The sequence below is a fragment of the Eurypyga helias genome, unplaced genomic scaffold, assembly GCF_000690775.1.
Source record: "Eurypyga helias isolate BGI_N326 unplaced genomic scaffold, ASM69077v1 scaffold9246, whole genome shotgun sequence".
Classification (NCBI taxonomy): Eukaryota; Metazoa; Chordata; class Aves; order Eurypygiformes; family Eurypygidae; genus Eurypyga; species Eurypyga helias.
The window spans coordinates 1-19,837 of record NW_010256009.1 but is presented as its reverse complement, the minus strand read 5'-3'; the positions used below and the strand labels follow the sequence as shown (position 1 = coordinate 19,837).

At 47.0% G+C, this 19,837-nt stretch overlaps 1 protein-coding gene across 1 annotated transcript in view; it reads left to right on the top strand.

The window, feature by feature from the left end:
* GTF3C1 (general transcription factor IIIC, polypeptide 1, alpha 220kDa) overlaps window positions 1-19,379 on the top strand; it is a gene marked incomplete at its 5' end in the record, with an annotated part of 41,920 nt that extends 22,541 nt beyond the window's left edge. Inside the window, 17 exons of the mRNA XM_010153511.1 lie at window positions 991-1,126; window positions 2,803-2,884; window positions 3,450-3,635; window positions 4,174-4,331; window positions 4,472-4,614; window positions 4,801-4,882; window positions 6,120-6,232; window positions 7,166-7,228; window positions 7,716-7,809; window positions 8,661-8,833; window positions 9,437-9,721; window positions 12,372-12,625; window positions 14,007-14,293; window positions 15,097-15,739; window positions 17,228-17,267; window positions 17,964-18,156; window positions 19,158-19,379. Coding sequence (XP_010151813.1) covers window positions 991-1,126; window positions 2,803-2,884; window positions 3,450-3,635; window positions 4,174-4,331; window positions 4,472-4,614; window positions 4,801-4,882; window positions 6,120-6,232; window positions 7,166-7,228; window positions 7,716-7,809; window positions 8,661-8,833; window positions 9,437-9,721; window positions 12,372-12,625; window positions 14,007-14,293; window positions 15,097-15,739; window positions 17,228-17,267; window positions 17,964-18,156; window positions 19,158-19,379 — 3,154 coding nt within the window. The remainder of the gene's footprint in view (window positions 1-990; window positions 1,127-2,802; window positions 2,885-3,449; window positions 3,636-4,173; window positions 4,332-4,471; window positions 4,615-4,800; window positions 4,883-6,119; window positions 6,233-7,165; window positions 7,229-7,715; window positions 7,810-8,660; window positions 8,834-9,436; window positions 9,722-12,371; window positions 12,626-14,006; window positions 14,294-15,096; window positions 15,740-17,227; window positions 17,268-17,963; window positions 18,157-19,157) is intronic.
* Between the last annotated feature and the right edge of the window lie 458 nt (window positions 19,380-19,837).

The following is a 19,837-nucleotide window of genomic DNA, read 5'->3' as shown; positions in this document are numbered from 1 at the left end:
TGGTCTGTGTTGTATGGTAAGAGGCCGTTTGAATTGGGTATGTGGTGTTTGCTTGCAGTTGGTCTGGAGATGACTGCAACATCTCTAAGGTCACGAAACCATTTTTGGATTTAACTGATGGTGTAATGTTTCGATGAGAATTGTCCACTGAAAGCTTGACTGAAATAATTTTTTCATGGTAGCTTTCAAAAAGCCTTTCGTAAGGCGAAACAGGATTTCAGAAATAGCCTTCGGTGTTATTACTGGATTGTCAGAGCTGTCCTATCTGCTGCACACACAACGCTCGTTCATAGTTTATTTTTCTCTGAGGAAGTAAGTTTGTCTCCATGATTTCTTGTGAAGCGTTGTAAGTATAAAGAAGGAATAAAGATCTTTTTTTCACTCTGCACTGTACCGCCACACTCATCATCAAACAGCTCTTCATGAAGGGTGCCAGTTCATCCATTACCTGCTATTCATTGTTAGTCTCCTCCTCTTTCATGGGAGAGAATTGCAGGGCATTGTTTTTCTGGCGTATTTAAACAAGCTTTAATGCATTTGTTAGAGAACTGGAGAGACCAGTGCTTGACAGTCATTGTGAAAAAGGGTTACAATTGCCTTTCGTTCATGTGGAAGATTTTCCCCACACATGTCCTGAGAAAGTTTTTCATCTGAGCAGGTATTTTCTCTAGTTCTGTGGCAGGCATAGTGCAGAGAACAGGGTGTGACACAGCCATTGGAACTTAGCAGTAATGAAGTTGCTCTGGGTGTCATCTTTGAACTGAAAGCTGAGTCGTTAAATGTCAGGCATTAAAATTCACTGGAAAGTATTGTTGTTGTGCTACTTCTGGAACAGGGTTAGGGGAAGGAGCATCTCATCTCTCTCTCTCCTCTCCTGTCCCAGCCCTATCTGAATTGGGAGGGCAAGGGGAGAGTTCTGCACGTTGTGCACACATCACTTCAGGGCACTCCCTACAAAATAATTACTGCGTATTCTGTTATTCCTCACAGAGGCAGCCGAGAGGTGGTTGATGATGGAACTATCCCCGGTGATGGGTTAGGAGCTGCAGGTCTGGATTCCAGCTTTTATGGGCATCTAAAACGCAATTGGATCTGGACAAGCTACATCATCAATAAGACTAGGAAGGTGGGTGTTTTAAAACTTTTATGTGCTGTAATGACTTTTCCAAATCTTAATATTCTTAAGGTTGAGATACTGATAGTGAAATCTTAGTGCTTGCGCGCTTTCTTAGTCATGTGTCTCAGTAAGGCTTTGCATCACTGGAAAGCAATGAGTGCCAAATGTGGTAAATCCTGGTGCTGAGGTGAATGAAAGAATTGGGTGTAAATTGTATCTGAACTGAATTTAATAATACATTCAACCAAAGAAGAGAGAAGAAGAGAGCCAGCAATTTAGATTACTGAGTGGTGCCTCTTATCTGTCTGAAATGTAGAAGTTGTCAGATAAAAACTGAAACATCCAGAACAAGGAAATACACACAGGAAAAAAGAAAATTACTAGGAAGCCCAACCCAGGCAAATGAGAATGGCCCCAGTTCTGCCTACTGCCCTGTCGCTGATGGTTGCCAGTGAAAGATTTGTAGGGAAGGTTGTAAGAGTATCAGGGCAGATGCATAGTGGTATTTCCTCCGAATATTCTCCCAGCTGTCTGCAAGTTTGGTTCAAGGCTATGCTAAACCTTGGGGTGATGTTTCAAAGCTGTTAATAGCTTTTTCTTTTAGCATTATTTGTCTAATTGTTTCTTGGACATACGTGAATCCTTTAGTGTCCACAACTTCATGTAGCGGAGTGTTTCATAGTCCTGTTATGTGTCACCACTTCCTTTTCATAGCTTAAACTCCCTAATAATTGTAGTACTAAGAAACATCTCATGTTTCCCATTATCACACCTTTTTTAAGACTGACATCTACTAGATCACTTCACTGTTCCCAGCATGGAACCTGTTCTGCCTTTAACCACTTTTTTTGCCTTTCTTTTAACTTGAGTCCTACTGTATCCTTTTTAAGGTTAAAATAGAATGTTGTAGTTTCTTTGAGCTGTGGCCCACATGGCTGCATAGCGTTGCCTTCCTTTCCTAAGAATTCTGTACGTTTGCTTTGCGACCCTAAGTAGTGGTCAAATCAGAGTTTATCGGTGTATGTGTAAATTTAGAGTAGCTAGGTTTTGACCTCAGGCAGGATCATCTCACTCCGAATTTCATCTGCTGTTCTGTCACCTGGTTGTTCAGCAGTAACAGCACCTCCTGAGGTTCTTCAGTCTTGGCTTTCTTCTCCGTGTCTGTGACCAACTTGATCACCAGTGAATTCCATACAAGAGAAATGGGTTTTGCTGAGAATGGAAAAACTCCTGATGCATCACAATCAGTTTGGACTCAGATTTGAGACGGATAGAATATGCTGTAGGAGGCGTTTACTCAATGTTTGTGTTTTGGTTTTGTGCTTTTTAGACGTTCCTTTGGAATGTAAAACACTTTAAAAAAAATACTAGTTTACAGAAAATTCTGTTCAGCCTCCATAGCAGTGAGTGAGTCAAGCATTTCCTTTCCAGTGATGACTTCTTTTAACTTGAGGAGACTTGCTGAAGTTCTAACCTTCATAATCTACTGGTCGTTACAGTCTGATTTAAGAAAAGCTCAAATACATGATAGCAGTAAGACAAACAAATTCTTCACTGTAGCCAGGGATCTTTTCCTTATACTGAAAATGTTTTTCTGACACTACTGAGCGGGTATCATGTATAGTGAAGCTAAAACGGGCGCACTCCTTTTGCATATCACCTTTCTGAAAGCTGTGTTGTCTTAGGAAAATACAGTTTCTGAAAACGGACTGACAGTGAGACTGCAGACCTTCTTGACAAAGCACCCCCTTCCACTCAGTACTGGAGGTAAGGTGCTGATGCTGGTGGCGGCTCTGTAACTGTATTACAGCTGTTACTGTCTTTGTCAAATCCAGCGTGGGTGATGTGGGTTATTCCTGTCTCCCTACGGTAACCTAGGATGCTTCTCGGCCAGTGAAGTAGATATGTAAATCATTTCCTCTCCTACAGAGCAATAGCTTTTATCCTTTGTCATTTCTGATGTGCAGTTTGCAGGATGTCTAGAGGGACCGATGTTTTGTACGACTGGGCACTGTTAAAACTGCACAGCCTAACATTTAAGCGACGGAAGCGGAAATGCTTCCGGTTGAATACAAAGCCTCAACTCAGTTCCCTTCTGTTTGTGCTCTGTGCACTACACTTACTAATTACTTGACGATTCCTCATTTATGTGGGATTTTGTTGCATGACCCGCTGAGAAGTGGCATGAGATGACGTGATTAACGCAAAGGGCAAGTCTGAGGGGGCATCTGGCTTTTCGTGTACTGAAACTTCAGCATTTGTTCTTTATAGCTTGATGTTGTAGAATGGAATCACTGTAAAGCTCCACTGCTGTAAATGGGTGTCATTTTAGGTAACAAAATTAATATTTTGGGAGAAGGAAAGGTAGGATCTGAGTCACTTGTCCAGAAAGAGGAATGTATTGAAATAAGTAAAGAACCAACCCAGGATCGAACCAAGCGCGTGAGAGGTGGAAAAAGCCAAAAGAGGAAGAGGCTTAGGAAAGACATTGGAAAGAAGCCGAGGAAGAAAAAGAAAGGTAACGAACAGAGAGATCCCTTGTAACGCATGTGCCTGCTGTAAGTGGCTTTAGAAAAGCGGCTGTGACTGTCCATAGTGTGGGAAAGGGAAAGGTCGTGGCCATGTCCTTGGGTTGCCGCTGTCAGCGAAGAGGCTCGGAAGCCCTGGGGCTGTACACTAGCCCTGGAGGAAACCAGCAGCGCGCTGTCACTGTTACCCGTGGGAGAATCCCGATGGTGCTACCGTACTGCACGAACCAAAGAAAGCCCAATCGTGTCTGTGCCAGATTAACTCCTTGTAGTTCACCCCCACTTTTTGAGGGCTGGCTTAAGGATTCTGCATGGCCTGAGGCTCTAGGTAGTCAGTTTGCTAACTGAAGTGCTTGTTTGCTCATTTCTGGGAGAGGCATTAATGCATTTTACTCTCTCAACTGCTACTTCCTTCTTTGCTTTTGTCTTTTATTCTTACAAACTCCAGTTGGTGCTGATACTACCTGTGACAGGGGTCTGAATTAATGAGATAACTAACTGGGTTGGGTTTTTTTCTGGATTTGTTAGAAGAGGAGTCTGTAGAAAAAAGCAAAAGACTGCGCTACCATGATGAAGCTGACCAGAGTGCCCTGCAAAGAATGACACGCCTGCGTGTCACCTGGACAGTGCAGGAAGACAGTCTGCTCATGCTGTGCCGAATTGCTAGCCACGTCCTAAATGCAAAGGTATTTAGTAGGACCTCTATTTGTGGGGTCTGTGCGCTGAACACACATTTCATCGGTCCTTGGAATTCATCCCGATTCTAACCATCGTTTGTGTATGTCAGAGCGGAAGTTTAACTCTGAACACTTTGTTCGTCACACAGGTAAAAGGACCCTTTGTTCCGTGGCAAGTGGTTCGGGATATCATGCACGCCAGCTTTGAGGAGTCCCTCGATAAAACCTCTCACTCCGTTGGACGACGAGCACGTTACATTGTCAGAAATCCACAGACCTACCTTAATTATAAGTAAGGTTTCTATGTTCTAGGTATGGGCTAAATTCACCTGAAATTAAGGGATATGCCTCTCCTATGGTTTTGTCTTAGGTTACGTGAATATAAATTCCAACTTTTTTGCACCCTAGTGCTATCAAATCTCGAGTGAATTGGGAAAATTTCAGCAATGAACACCACCTTCAATTGTATCTGTTGCAGAGTTTGCCTTGCCGAGGTTTACCAAGATAAAGCCCTCACTGAAGATTTCATGAACAGAGAAAATAATTATGAAGATCCACAGGTAAGAGGGAAGTATTCTAAAGGTCAGAGAGTACTTTACACTGTTTGGATTACTGAGTGCTCACACTGTTTTGATTACTGTGACTTCCTGTCTTATCTCTCCCTTGTGCAGTTAACTATGTTAAAAATAGCATCACTGCACAAATGTGGCATCACTGCTGTTTTGAGAGCGAAGTGGACGCAGGCAGCCTTCCAAAGGCACGTAAACAGCACTGCTGTGCAACACACAGTTTGGTTTTACAACGTGCTTGTTCATAAACAACCATGACTGAGCATCCATATGCACTGACTTTTTAATGTGTTTTGGTTTTAATCCTCTCAGCCTCCTTATTATCTGATCCAGAAAACATTTTTGCTCTCTAATTTTATTTTTTTTTTTATCTGGTTGCACATCAAAAAGTTGCCTTCTGTGGATGAGTGCAGGAATGTAAGCAGATTTCATGAGAGAAGCCTTGACTTGATCAGTCAAATGATTTAATTTTTGAGCTTTTAATGGCTTAAATTGGCCACAATTTCAAATGGAAAAGTTGTTTACTCTTCCAATGCAAACAATTCCATTCTGAATTTCAAAACTTTTTCACAATTGGGACAATGTCACGGCAAGATTTTCTTTGTTTGTGCTGGGATAGAGTTTATCCAGGAACAACAATTCCTATTATTGTCAGAAACTCCCAACTAGTTCTGTTGTTAGACTTGTTTTTGTTTCAGTGAAGAGTAGTTGATCACTGGTGAGACACTGCTGAAATAAAGGCATGTGTCCCCATCCCTAAGGCCTGTCTTTGGAAGCAAATACAATCTTGTTTCCAGAGGGACGCAGGGACTGTTCCTCCTGTCTAACAGGTGTGCTCCATGCCATGACTGTAAAAAACAGACTTAATGGAGAACATGATAAAGCCTGAAGGGTGTGAAGAGGAGACTTAAGCAGAAGCTTAAACAAAGCTCTAGCAAGAGATGTGTTGCTGTTAGTTCAGTGCAATTGTTCTTGATGTGTTCGTGGTGGGTTGCGTGTAGCGGTGAGCTTGATCACAGACAGAGCTGACAACTGTCAAGTAAATCAGGAAACACAACCCCCACTGAGGCTTTTTTGATACATTCGCTTGTCTGTTGTACAGTTTCTGACTTGATAGTTCGAAACCAGCTATTTCTACTAGAGTTTTCCGTGTGACTTTAACAATAGAGGGTCCTTTTCCACCCTAGGAAATTGAGGTTGAGAACATTTCTATCTCCTGTTTTCACAGGTCTGTGCAAAGGAGTTTAAAGAGTTTGTGGAAAGACTGAAAGAGAAATTCAGTTCAACCCTGGGGAATCCCAAACTTGAGATTCCTGATACTTTGCAGGAACTCTTTTCCAGGTATTTTCGTTACGGTGCTTTTGACTCTGCACTTGGGCTGAGGCAGCGAGAGAGGAGGGCAGTTTGGAGTAGGCCTCATCTGCTGTGTGTGCTTTATGCCCTGTTACTTGTACTCTCAGAATCAAAAGGAGTTTCAGTAAATACAACAAGCAACGTTTCTTTCAATTCTGTACTTCCTAAATAGACGTAACTGATGTTCAGTTATTCGCACAAGCTTCCTTATTTTAAACCATTCCCTTTTTGCTGAATAAGACTTTTGGTAAACTAGAAATTCAGAGTGTCAGATTTTCACAAATTATCCAATCCTGAACTTTGCTATTAGACATGTTGGTACTGAGGTGTAACATTTTAATGCAGTAGAAGTCTTCCCTTTACCATTTTCCAGATTAACTGGCCCCATTTTATATCGGAACGTGTAGCTGGACGCTCAGCTAAGTCATCTCAGTGCTGCTAAAACCGTTGAGCACTCAGCCTCGTGTAGCATTCTCCAGACCCAGATGGTCAAGCTTTCTCCTGATGAGTAACGCTTGGAGAGGAGTGGGGGAATTTGGGTCTCAAACTATTCTATGGTAACAAATTTAGCCCCGTTGTAAGTTCCCTTACTTTGGGAAGAGCTGCACCTTACAGCAGAAGTGCTGCCAATGGTAACTGAAGTCCAAAGCTTCAGTGGAAGAGCAGATCCGCAGGGCTCCGTACTGTCTCCTGTGGGTGTTTATCTCCGTGTCAGCAGATAGCTTAGGGGGGTGAGGGAGACTGGTCTGCCGGGTTCTGGACCCTCGAGCTGAGGGCTGCTGGAGCAGATAGTTCCCCTGCGCCGCTTCAACGCTTGCCTTACTAGCAGTTGCACTTGCCAGCCTCTGGGCTTCCCAGCTGATAGCGAATCACAGGAGGTTACTTTTGTTTCAATGTTTTCCTTCCCCTTTCCTTGACTAGATTCCGAGTTTTGGCCATCGGAGAAGACACAAATCAAAGCACAAAAGAGGACAGTCTAAGCAGGTGAGTAGCGGTAGCACCGCTTTTTCCCGCTCTAAAGCCATGGCAGCCCCCACATCTTTGAACATCTTCTGATTCAGTATGTTTTTCATCTGTTTGTTGCAGCGTATAAATTTATGAATAGAAAAAATCCTTTCACAAGGCTGCGGGGAGCTCTGACATAGGTTATGAATGAAATGACAGCAGCGATGCCCCTCTCGGTGGTGGGCTGTTCGTTAGGGGAACAGTGCATGTTTTGTGTGGGTGCTGTACCTTAAGAGGAGGAGATGGTGCTGGATTATCCGGACTGATCTGAATATTCAGGGTGGAAGGTCAGGGGAAGTGTAACAGGCTCCTTTACGTGAATGGTCCCCAGCGGTAGCGAACTCGTGCCTTGGTACATCTGCTGCAGAAGCAGGTGATTGAGTTTGTGTGCTTTTGTGCTAGTTTAATAGTTAGGGACCTCGTGCTCCAAAATCATCATGAATAAACTCTTCTTTTTTGCTTTCAGTGTCTACGATATTCATTTTCTAGTGCTACAGAATTTGATTCAGAGCACTTTGGCACTGTCGGATAACCAGATGAAATCTTGCCAGTCATTTCAGGTACAGTGTCTGCACCAGACTCGACTGGTCATACAGCTCTAAAGAGTTTCTCCTTCCCATGCTGATAGACGTCTTTTTCCAACAGGAGAAAAGAAACCCAGAAACTTAGATTTGTATCCAGGCTGTAGGGATTATTCTCTTCTGCTTTTAGGAAATTAAATTTTCTAGGCAACTTTCAGAATGTCACTTTTCTCCCCAAACATGAGATTGCAAGATGTGAGGTTGAAGCAATCCCCCAAAACCATACGAAATGGACTCCACATCCCCTCCATTGGGTCAGACTTTATCATCACTTAGCGCCCGCTTGAGCAGCTGGAAGTGTGCGCCGGAGGAGTTATCACAAAGACAGTCCTAGTGTCCAGCTGACCCTGGTGTTGGGAAGCCGCTCCTTCGGCGTTGGGGACCACAAATATAGACCATCTCTCCGTTAGGCATTTTATATATATATAAAGTTGGAAGTTCAAAAGGAGTTTAACCTCTCCTCTAGAGGAAAGAGGGGAGCCTAGAAAGCCAAGCCCATGGAAGCAAATGTTCCTGGTAAATGATGGGAAGAATCTACCAGAATGTGTTGCAAAATGAGCATTTTGAACATATATAACTCAAGTGGGAGCCTGATCCCATTTTGAATATCAAGTGTTCTGTAGTATTTAGTTAATTTAATTGGCATTTACTGTGGAAAGCCTGGAATCCCATAAAAGGAACAGAATAGTGTAGTTAAGTGAATTTATATGTATCATTTGCATTCTGGCTTGTAGCTCCATATTCATTTCGTTAACGTAAACCTCAAGTAGGTGAGTCTGACAGAGGATTCAGAGCTAACTGCCTTTTACACTGAACGGGGCTTTTTGCAGACATTCCGTTTGTACCGGGAGTACCGGGATGACATCCTTGTGAAGGCTTTCCTAGAGTGTCAGAAGAGAAGCTTGGTCAATCGCCGTCGAGTAAACCACACGCTGGGACCGAAGAAAAGCCGGGCTCTGCCTTTTGTACCCATGTCCTATCAGCTGTCTCAGAGTTACTACAGGTGAGTGTCAGGTCACTGTCTGAGCAAATCGAAGGACCTCCCTAGGCATGCCTGGCACAGCGGGGAGAAGACACGCGAAGGCTCTGGAGCAAAGAGCCTGACCATCCTGGCTGAGGGTGTGCTCGCCCTCTGTTCGGTTAGCGCTTGGGGCCACGCGGGGAATAGAGCCGAGGTTGCTGGGCAAGCCGCTACAGGGACGTGCTGGGGAGAGGAGAGGGAGCAGCACAGTTGCAGATGTGGTGGAAAGGTTTCTTTAGTACTCTGGGAATTCGGGTGGTTGCTGGCTTTTCCTGTCCAGTTACTGCACTGTACCTGGATGTCGGGGGTAGGGGAGGAGAGCTGGACTGTAAGTGTTTTCAATGCTCAAGCAGAAGATGAGACCTTTGCTTTATATTTGCTGTATGGTGCCTGACCTTCACACGGTGCATAAATACCTGAGGTTCTGCAACTAGTAAAAGGACTGGGAAAGCAGATGTAGAAGTGCTGGGTCACCCACTCTAGCATGGAACTTCAACCACTTGGCTGCTCTGTGCTACGTTGGGTCTAAACTTCATCTACCATCATGAAAGTTTTATGCTGTTCTGAATTTGTCTTTTTGTCCAGAGTGTTCACATGGCGCTTTCCCAGCACAATTTGTACAGAGTCCTTTCAGTTCCTGGAGAAGCTCAGGGATGCTGAAAAATCAGACCAGCCAGATCACTTTTCGTTTAAAGAACAAGAAAACAAGGCATCAGAAGGAATGATTGCGTTTCCCATGGATGGACCTGGTGGGCAGTGCGTGGCAATGCTTTCCCTGTTCTCCCTGGGCCTTGTATCTGTGAATGTGAGAATCCCAGAGCAGATTGTTGTGGTGGACAGCACTATGGTGGAAAACGAAGTGATAAAAAGGTAAACACTGTTATTTTTATTGGGTTTGGGGTAACCTGGATGAAATTGGATAGGCATTAGCATTTTCTGCACTGTATTGAGGCATGTTTTACTGTGATATTGTTTAGATTTTTATTTCTGCGGGAGCATTCAGGGATATTGACCAGTTGGAGAGAGTCCAGAGGAGGCCATGAAGATGCTCAGAGGGCTGGAGCACCTCTGCTATCATGAAAGGCTGAGAGAATTGGACTTGTTCAGCCTGGAGAAGAGAAGGCTCCAGGGACACCTTATTGCAGCCTTCCAGTACCTGAAGGGGCTACAAGGAAGCTGGGGGGGACTTTTTACAAAGGCCTGTAGTGACAGGACAAGGTGTAACGGGTTTAAATTGAAAGTGAGGAGGTTTAGATTGGATATCAGGAAGAAGTTCTTCATGGAGAGAGTGGTGAAGCACTGGCCCAGGTTGCCCAGAGAAGCTGTGGATGCCCCATCCCCGGAAGAGTTCAAGGCCAGGCTGGATGAGGCTTTCAGCAACCTGGTCTAGTGGAAGGTGTCCCTGCCCATGGCAGGGGGTTGGAACTAGATGAGCTTTAAGGTCCCTACCAGCCCAAACCATTCTGTGATTCTATGACTCTATGATTCTGGAGTCTTGGTGGCACTTCAGTTAGTGCCTGTCATCACAGCCTGGGACTGCATTGGCCTTCACGTGTGTGACCCGTGAGTGGCTGGGCACTTCACTGCCCTCGGAGCTGATGGGGAAGGAGAGCAGAGTGTGCTGGATGGGTGTGTTCATCAACACTGCACCTTCCCATTTCAGGGACTTAGAAGGATTAGGAACAAGGTTTTAGCTTTATCAGTGAAACCTGTCTCGGCAATATTGGTTCTGTGTATTGTCTCCTCTTTGATAGTTTGGGGTTTGGTTTTCTTTAAGCCTCCAGTAATTGCATACCGCTGAAAGGGAAGCGCTCCCTAGGCAGTCTAATCCTATGAATAGTTATCCTTACAATCATTACGTGTTAGAGTGCAAGTCAAATCTCCTGCTGTAGTTTAACCTGGTGCTTCCTGTTGTATATATACATGGAAAATACTTCTCTTTAGAGCAGCTTATTCCCTATTTGAAGATTATCTTAGTCCTTCTCCCACACCCCCCTCAGTGCAGTGGTTCATGTTCAGCTTGTGATTTGCTGTAACAAGTTTCTTTCCTTCACCTAGGCAATGCTTTCCTCTTAGTGTGGAGGGACGGGTGCACAGTGCTATAACATAACTAACACATTTGGCTATATGGGAGTGCTTCCAGCTCTTTTCCAGACGGCTGCTCCGGTTTGCTGGAAATACTCTGAACGTAAATGCTGTCTTCTCATCAACCTGCAGCCTCACCTGTTTGGTGCTCCCATGCAAACCTGATAAGGTGTTTTATTGCCCAGATCATTTGCAGTGGACTAGTCCCACTTCGGAGGGCAGGCATCGGAGTCCAGCTTTCCAACTGGTTCTGTACTCCCACTGTTTTTTCTAAATGGTGCGTTCCCTTTTGGTTTTAAGTTTTAGTAATGATAGAATGGTTTGGGTTGGAAGGGACCTTTAAGATCATCCAGTTCCAACCCCCCTGCCATGGGCAGGGACACCTTCCACTAGACCAGGTTGCTCAAAGCCTCATCCAGCCTGGCCTTGAACACTTCCAGGGATGGGGCATCCACAGCTTCTCTGGGCACTTTTTCTCCAGTTCCAGTTTAGTAGTGGTTGTCACTGATGATGATGACAACGGCTGCTGCTGCTGAGTTACAGAAGTCACTTTCTCTAGTATCCAATCTGATCTATACGCCAGGGCTCAAACCCACCTAACCCTACTCGTAGGAACTGTGTGAGTGACCTGAAATGGAAGCTCCCTTGTGATTACTGAGAACAACATCCGGTTCTAAATTTGTAACTATAAAGGTTGTGACAATTTTACTGTAAAATTATTTCTGATTAAGCTAAAATGGCATATAAGAGAAGGTACTTAAGGCTTAACTCACCTTAGAAGAGGTTGAAAGGAACCTTTGGTTGTCTCTGGCACAACTTGCTTAAACAGAGGCAACTTCAGAGTTAGATCAGGGTGTTCAGAGCCTTCACCTTGATCCATAATGGCTCTTGTCATGTCCTGGAAAGGAATAGTGTTTCCTGGAATGGATAAGTCTGTTTCTGGGAAATGTATTCTGGCTGCTACTGCTCGTCTTCCTCTACTTTTTGAGGCTGTCTGCAGTTTGGTTTATGTTGGTTTTTGGTTGGTGTTTTTTTTCTTTTTTAAAATAACTCAAGTCTTTGGTCTATAATTCTTTCTTCTCCTTTTCTCCCTTAAAAACAAGCACTCTCTGTGCCATACTGCAGTATCCCTTATGGTCTCAATCTGTGCTCTGACAGATGTTCGCTCGTGACTAAGTGTTTTTTTTTTGCTGAACCAGAGAGGTTTGGCACTGCAAGCTGAGGTATTTTGGGTTCATTTCAACATGTTTGCAAAAGAAGAGTTACCTTTTCCAGAGCCCTTTAGTCTATCTTCTTTTCTGTAGTCACTTGACCTCAGCACTTTACGTCAGCCCGCTGTGGACATACCCACGGCCGTTCACGACTGAACACGTAATGACTCGCCTTTTTATTTTGGAAATAAAACCAACAAACGAAATACCTCTGTTTGCTGTAGCTTGGGAAAAGAAGGACTTGAGGATGATGAGGACGATGATGATGACTTAGATGACAGCTCTGCCGGCAAACGGAGAATAGAAGTAAAAGCTCGTCAAGCATCTCATACCAATTACTTACTGATGAGAGGCTACTACGCCCCCGGAATTGTCAGCACACGCAACCTGAGTCCCAGTGACAATATTGTGGTCAATTCCTGCCAGGTGAAGGTTAAGCTGCGATGTACACCACTTCCAGGAAGACTCAGCTCTCCAGGTTAGTTTGGGTTTGGCTGAACTTGCACAGAAGTGGGTTGGAGCAGGAAAGAGCGCACAGACTCATGAGCTGAGGAACCGATCTGAGCAAAGCCTCTTCGTGAAGTAAGAGTGTTGCTGTTACACACGCAGGCTGCCGTGCAGTGCTTTCTCTCCTGACTTAAACAGGGGGTTGACTTCGAGGCACTTTTTGTTGGTAACGAGTCCCTGCCTGTACTTCATGTTGTGTGAATGTGTTAATCCAAAGGGGAAGTCTGTCCTCTGCTCTCCCTTCTCCAGGAGGTTTTCCAGTCCCTTCTGCAACTTAAAATACCACGTTATGTCACACCCAGGCTTTCCCCTCTGTAAAGAAGCTCCTTAGTCTCATGCAAGTGCCTGAAACGGTGGGGTCCAAGCCCTGGCCTTGTACCTACAGGCATTTTTAAAATCTGGTAAGATTTGGAGCTTGGATATTTGCAGTGTATCTGCACTCCCCCTGCTTGTTTCCGCTGTAATGCAGATGGATCCAGGAAAGCCTTTAGTTGTTCAGCCCTTCCGCTGGACGGTCTAGTGCTGTCCCTGCCCACCCCTACTGCTGTGATGGTAGAGGTAAAATAGAAATGTCCTTCTCCTGTCTCTGCTGCCACACGCCCCGCAGGGCTGCTGTGCTGACAGCTCGTTACGGCTGTTCCCCTTTCTCCTGGGGTGTCGAAGGAGCGTAGCTGGCATACCCATGTCCCACAGGGCTCCAGGCTGCAGGTGAAAGGAGGGGGGGCAGGTTAGAACTGTGCCAGCGCTACCCTCGGGTCATCCGGGACTGGAAAAAGGCATTATGCCGCTTCAGCTCCGGAGTACGCGGTACGGTGGGGGGCAAATTTGTGCAGTGGGGAGCTGTCTCCAACAGACGCTGTTACACTGACTGCACTGAGACGCTGGCAGCGTGTAGCTTGTGCCGTATCTGGCCAAAAGCTTTCTGCCATGGGTCACCTGCTTCCAACTCGTGATTAACAGGGTCCTCCATAGCATTTCCCAGCCCCAGACTTTTCCCTTCACTTTCTGCAAGAAGAAAGGAGAGGATTCCCTCGCTACTTCAGAGTTAAGCTGACCCCGTGTGAGAGAACACCAGTAAGTCTGCACTGTCTTCCAGCAACACTTGGCTTTGATATGAGGGCAAGCCCTCCTAAACCAGCCTGCTCTTCTTCCTCGGGTCTTTAGAGACAAATCCGTAAGGCAGAAAAAAAAAAGGAAACTGCAGGAATGAAGATGGAAAACAGAGCTCTGTTTTTAACTGGAATAGCCTAGAACACCTCTAACCTGTCTGTCTCAGAACACTTATCCTTCTGTAGTGTACTGCACAGTAAAAACTGCTTCACAGCTTACACACTTCTTCATTTACTTTGCAGTTTCTTCTCTGCTTGATAACATGGATGTGGGAGTCTCCTGCCTCCCTGAAACTTTTACCAGGCTGATAAAAGTCCAAGAGGAAAACTACAAGGTCAGTCAGTTCCTTCAGGAGTGTACAGAAGTTTATGGCTACAATCCTAGAGATGTAGGTGCTGTTTTGGAGATCCGTGGTGCCATAGAGGCAACTTCCCACTTCGGAATTTGCAAAACCGAGCTGAGCAAACGTTTCTGCAGCTACGAAGAGGTGGAAGCTGAACGCACCAGGAGCTTGGCGCAGTACGTTCAGGTGGGTTTGCAGCCAGCTGCTTTCCGTGCAGTAATGTTGGCATGCTTAGTATTCCCCTCGAACAGGCCAATCTTCCAGGCTGTAGGAAGCAAATACAAACTGAACAGAGCTATCTATGCTAGGCAAGAGATCACATACTGGTACCGGATGGCAGTCTCGCCTCGAAGTTAGGAAGGCCACAGATTATAGCAGCACTTGGTCAAAGATAGGAATGAACTGTTTCAGAAACCTGGAGGTACCAACATCCTCCTTTGGAAGCAGAATTCTTTCCCGGTTACATTTTAATTTAAGCTGAACAAAAATGCCCTGTGCTGTAATTTCAGAAAAGTTTAAGGGGTAAAACATCTTTTCAACTTCAGTGCAGCAGGACAGAAAACTGAATATTCAACAAAGCTTTTCCTCTTTCGTTGCTGTAGGTTAAAGAGGGTTAAAGAGGATTTTTTACAAGAGCCTGTAGTGACAGGACAAGGGGTAACGGGTACAAATTGAAAACAGGGAGGTTTAGATTAGATATCAGGAAGAAATTCTTCACAGAGCGGGTGGTGAGGCACTGGGACAGGTTGCCCAGAGAAGCTGTGGAGGCCCCATCCCTGGAAGTGTCCAAGGCCAGGCTGGATGAGGCTTGGAGCAACCTGGTCTAGTGGAAGGTGTCCCTGCCCATGGCAGGGGGGTTGGAACTGGATGGGCTTTAAGGTCCCTTCCAACCCAAATCAGTCTGTGATTCTATGATTCCGTGAGATTTGGTTAAATTGACATTTTGCAGTAGCAGCTCTGAGACAATCTTTGTGTTGGTTTTTTATTAGGACCTCATTGAAATGCAGCAGGTTTTAGAAGTCGGAGGCCACAGTGTAAGGCTGGTGGCAATAGTATTTGCCAAGCCGTGGCTGTTACATTCCGTGTGTCTGAAGAATAAGGCAGAGGACTGTGATCAGCTGGGCGCGGAAAGCACTCTCCCGGACGTACAGCAGGACTGCCTGCCGCCGGAGCCCAAGGAGGGAGAGGAGGAGCAGCTGGGAGAAGACGCACAATCTGTTGGGGATGAAGAGCCCCCGAGGAAGAGGTGTAAGGCCCAATGCGATGTCCTTCAGGAGGGCAGCCCGCTCTGCCAGAGCTCGTGGAGGGGTTTGGGAAGCGCGCCTGAAAATGACTGCGGCGCAGGCGTTACTGATGCTGATACCACCAAGGAAGCTTTAATTGTGGACGAAGAAATGGGCTCCCTGGGAGGGCAGACAGAGCGCCCAGCTGAACACCCCGAGTGTGCACCCGGTGCTGTGAGCGTGGGCGCTCACAAGGAAGATGATGAACCTTCTTCTGAGAACAAGCAGCCTAAAGAGAACGAGGAGCTCAGCACTGAGCACAACAAGCAGATCCCTGCGCTGGAACAATCAGCCAGCGAGCAGGATAATGATCTTTCCTACCTACAGGAGAACCCAGGAATCTCTAAAGGTATGTAGGAGCGCTCTTCATCCAAGAGAGAGAGACTAACTCATCATCAGTTGATCCCACACGGGTAGCTGTGTTTTTTAAAGGAATATTCGATTCTTTATGAAGCCGCACCAGTGATAGGGGTGTTCGTTGCCCACAGAGAAAGTGGCATTACACTACCTGATCGGGAAGGTCTTGGGGGTTTCAGATACATCAGATTCCTTCCAGCGCCTGTCACGGGAATCTTCATGGCTAGTCCAGAAATGTGTTTTCCTTAGAAACTCATTTCCATGTCTTACTCATCTCCAAAAACATTATTTGGATCTCAAGTTTCTCATCTCTGGCTTTAGCCCAGAGGCAGACATCTCTCAGCCTAGAAAGCACAGCGCTACTGGGGTACATTTAACTGGAATGCCCATGACTGCAAGTTGTAGTCATCAAACCACTCACCCGAAAGCGGCACAGGCCAGCGAGAAGATTAATAGCCTCGTGTGTAACCCAATTTGACTCCATTTTCACTTCCTTTTTACTGCCAGTTCTGTGTTTTCATAGCTAGTAGTACTTGCCAAGCTTTACATTCAGTACGTTGTTGAGGATTTTATTTTGGGTTTGCTTTTATCAGCTGATGGCAGACTGAAGCAGAAGCCAGCTGCTTGTGTGGTACTTTGCCAAGAGCTGCCCTTACCCATGTTTACAGCTGCAGGCTGATTCGCAGCATCCTGGAGCTTGGCATCGTTTCACTGAAGCCTTCCTGCAGGAAATACTCAGGGCTGTCTAAACAGCAAAGACTTCAGCAGTTCTTAGCATGCAGCTACTGAGGCACTGTTCGGATTTAACTTCCTCTCTTTGCTTGCAGCACCAGAGGGAAGAAATAGTAGTTACCAAGCGCAGCGTTCTTACTGCCGTACCGCTGAAGGGCAGCTTTGTGCCCGTGAGCCAGAGCTGCGAGCCTCCGGGTGCGCTCGAAGTACCTACACAAAGTGATGGTCTAATTAAAACCCGTGACATAACGCTTAATGGCAGTTGCAGAGACAGCTTCTGCTTTGAAGCTGAACGCTGGCGTTTGCATTCGCAAGGCTCCAGCTGCCGGGCTCCGCGTGCGGGCGATGACCGGGAGCATTCAGTCCCACCAGCCTGCCTGAGCGCTTGGGGCTGGGACCCCGCGGGGTTCCCTGGGCCAAGCTCCGTTCTTTCAGGCCGCGGATTCAGTCTGTTGTTCAGCATCGGACGGCTGGGAATAACGCTTCCGGCTGTGATTTGGGAGCGGAACCACAGAAAGCGTGGTTGGAGTAGACAGCTGCGGGGGCGAGGGGTGGGAAGCGCGTGCTGCAGGGCGAAGGCAGTCAGAGTGCAAGCCTAGAGCTCCCCGAGAACTACTCACAGCCTAGTTGGCTTGCGTTTATTTTCTAGCACGAGCTGCTGCATTGCACACCTTATCCACCTTTTACTTCCCTTCCTCTGAGTAAAGGGTTTGGGTTAATTAAAAGCTGTGTGTTCTTTTTTCCCCAGGAAGTGCTACGACAGACGTATCCCAGGCAGCCAGGGACCGGTGAGTAACAGAGATGTCTGCAGAACAGCCAAACGCTGAGTGCTGCCAAAATAACACCCGGCAGCAGATGACCTGGAAACCTCGGTTTCAGGCTGTGATGGGCAGTGAGCACTGAGGGAGGAACACCACGCTCCCTCCGCTGCTCACACTACTCGTGCTCGTATGCGTGCTGGAAGGAAATGCTGGTGCATGAGTTTTCCCCAAAACCAACCAGCTCCAAAAATCAGAGGAACCAAACCAGTGCTGTTTCACAACTAAGTCTAGTGCCAGAAAGTCTCAGCTTCTGCGTGCCCAGGAAAAGCCTGGAGAAAGTGCAATATGGGAAATGTGAATTTTTGTGCGAGGTCTGTCTTTAGACTCTAAATGTTAAAAATGTGGAATTTCTTCCCTCTCTGAGCACTGCTGCTGCATGTTGCAGAGTGAAGCAGGCAGTGGGTAACTTCTGGAGGATGTTGGAGCTGGTAACAAAGCTTTCCTGATCGTCAGGGCCCGAGGTGACTGTTGGGTGGTGTGACGGTGCTAGAAGCGCTTCCCGGGTGGTGAGCACCACGCGTGAAATACGTGGGGTCCCTGGCGCCTGAGCAAACACCGGCGGCGGATGTAGTGCGAATCCCTCTTACCCAGCAGTCAGGATGGTGGGAAATCTAGCTAGGGGAGTGACTCCTGACAGAGCTGGACGTGAATGGTCTTTTGCAGGGCGTGTGAGAACGTCTGCTTCGTCGGGAGACCGTGGAGGATTGTGGACGGGAGTCTGAATAAGCCGGTGTGCAAGGGGATGATGGAGGCTGTGCTCTATCACGTCATGACGAAGCCGGGCGTCACGGAAGGCGCGCTGCTGCAGCATTACACAGGGGTGCTGCAGCCTGTTGCTGTCTTAGAGATACTGAGGGTAGGTGAGCCGTCAGCTGCGTCACCTTTCCTCTCGTTCAGCGTCCAGCGGACGAGTCAGCGGGTGCTTGCCAACTGCGTTTGTCATGTTCGTCCCCCGTCTTGAAGTGTGGCTGCCCCCACAGCCCCTTGGCAAATGAAACCTCAATTTATATTTTTGGTTTTCCTCTGGGGATTCTTAAGTACTGCGGTCCTTCCCTGCATCACCTCCCCTACTAACGCTGGGAACTAATATCCTGTGTGTCACCCTTCTGTCTCCTGAGCCTCCCGGCTGTTCCAGCATGGCTTCTCCGTGTGTCCTGTGCCACGGCGATGCTGCCAAGAGGGTAGCTGGCGCCAGGGGACAGGTTTAAAGTCAGCAGAACGGGGCGTGTAGTGGCGAGGCAAGCATGTGTGGGAGAGCAGTATGGATTCCTAGGCAATTTTAATTCAAATCCACAAAATCGAGTGATTCCCTGTACATTTTACAGACTGGGGAACATCGAATCTAACTTCTCTACCAATAAATTTGACAAGAACTGGGTTTGTAGCCGCAGACAGAGCGTATGTCTGTAATACACCCACTATCGGTACATCCAGGCGCATACCGAGATGTGTGTGTGTGTGTGTAACACTACTGCACACACCCCAGGCGTCTGCAGCCAACCGGGCACGTAAACTGCCTCGCTGGGTGCTGCTGTGGGAACGAACGCTAAGGCGTTAGCACCAACCGACCCAGAAGCCTGGGGTTTTACATCTCTACCTGCCTGAAGTTATTGGTATCCGGTCCTACAGGCTGCTGAGCGTGTGTTCCGTCAGTAGCCAGGTGTCGGGCGCTGCGCGGAAAGTAAGGAACGGGCACGTACCCAGCAACGCGAACTTGCTTTGCTGCCGCCCCCGCGCTCTCCCGAGGCGTGAAGGATGAACGGTCCAAAGTTTCTAACACCACAGACAGAGGAGCAGTCAGTGCATTTTTTGTAGGACTGCAACTGCTTGAGCTAAACTACGCAAATTTTTCCGCAGGGTCTGGAAACTCTGGGTTGCATCAGAAGGTTCTACATGAAAAAGCCGTCCCCGGTGTCCCTCTTTTCTCAGCCGGTTCTAGAAGAGCAGCTAAACAAGCCCAGACTGAGCGAAACCCCAACGGCGTACTACGAGCCTACGATAGACTGCACTCTCCGGCTGGGGCGAGTGTTCCCCTCTGAGGTGAACTGGAATAAGTGGGTGCAGATCATCCCGGTGTAGCAGAGGTACGGCCGAGTCGTGCCGCGCTGCTTCAGCCCGCGGCAGCGAGCGCTGACGCAGGTTAAATGTCAGTTTGTGCTCCTTCGTGTTTTTATTAAGTTATTTCTCCTTTTTACGTCAGAATGTATTTAAACTGAGAATAAAGCTTAATGTTAAGAGACGGGTAACGTTCGATCCCCCTGTAACTATATTCCTTGTCACAGGAACGGCCCGTAGAGCACAGTTCGTACTTTCTGCTTTATCTTCGGGGGTTTTCACAAAGGGACGAAGCACCCTTTGTCTCCCCGGCCCCAGCGCTGAGGCTTTGCCTTCGGGACTGTTCTTCAGCCTCATCCCTACAGTTTGTCCCGAGGTTGAACGCGGCCGTCCGGCCATGCCCGCTGTTGGTTCCCCTGAGCGGAACCTGTTCCTCGCCTGAGCGGGACCCCTGCCCCTGAGCGGAGCCTGCTCCCCTCAGC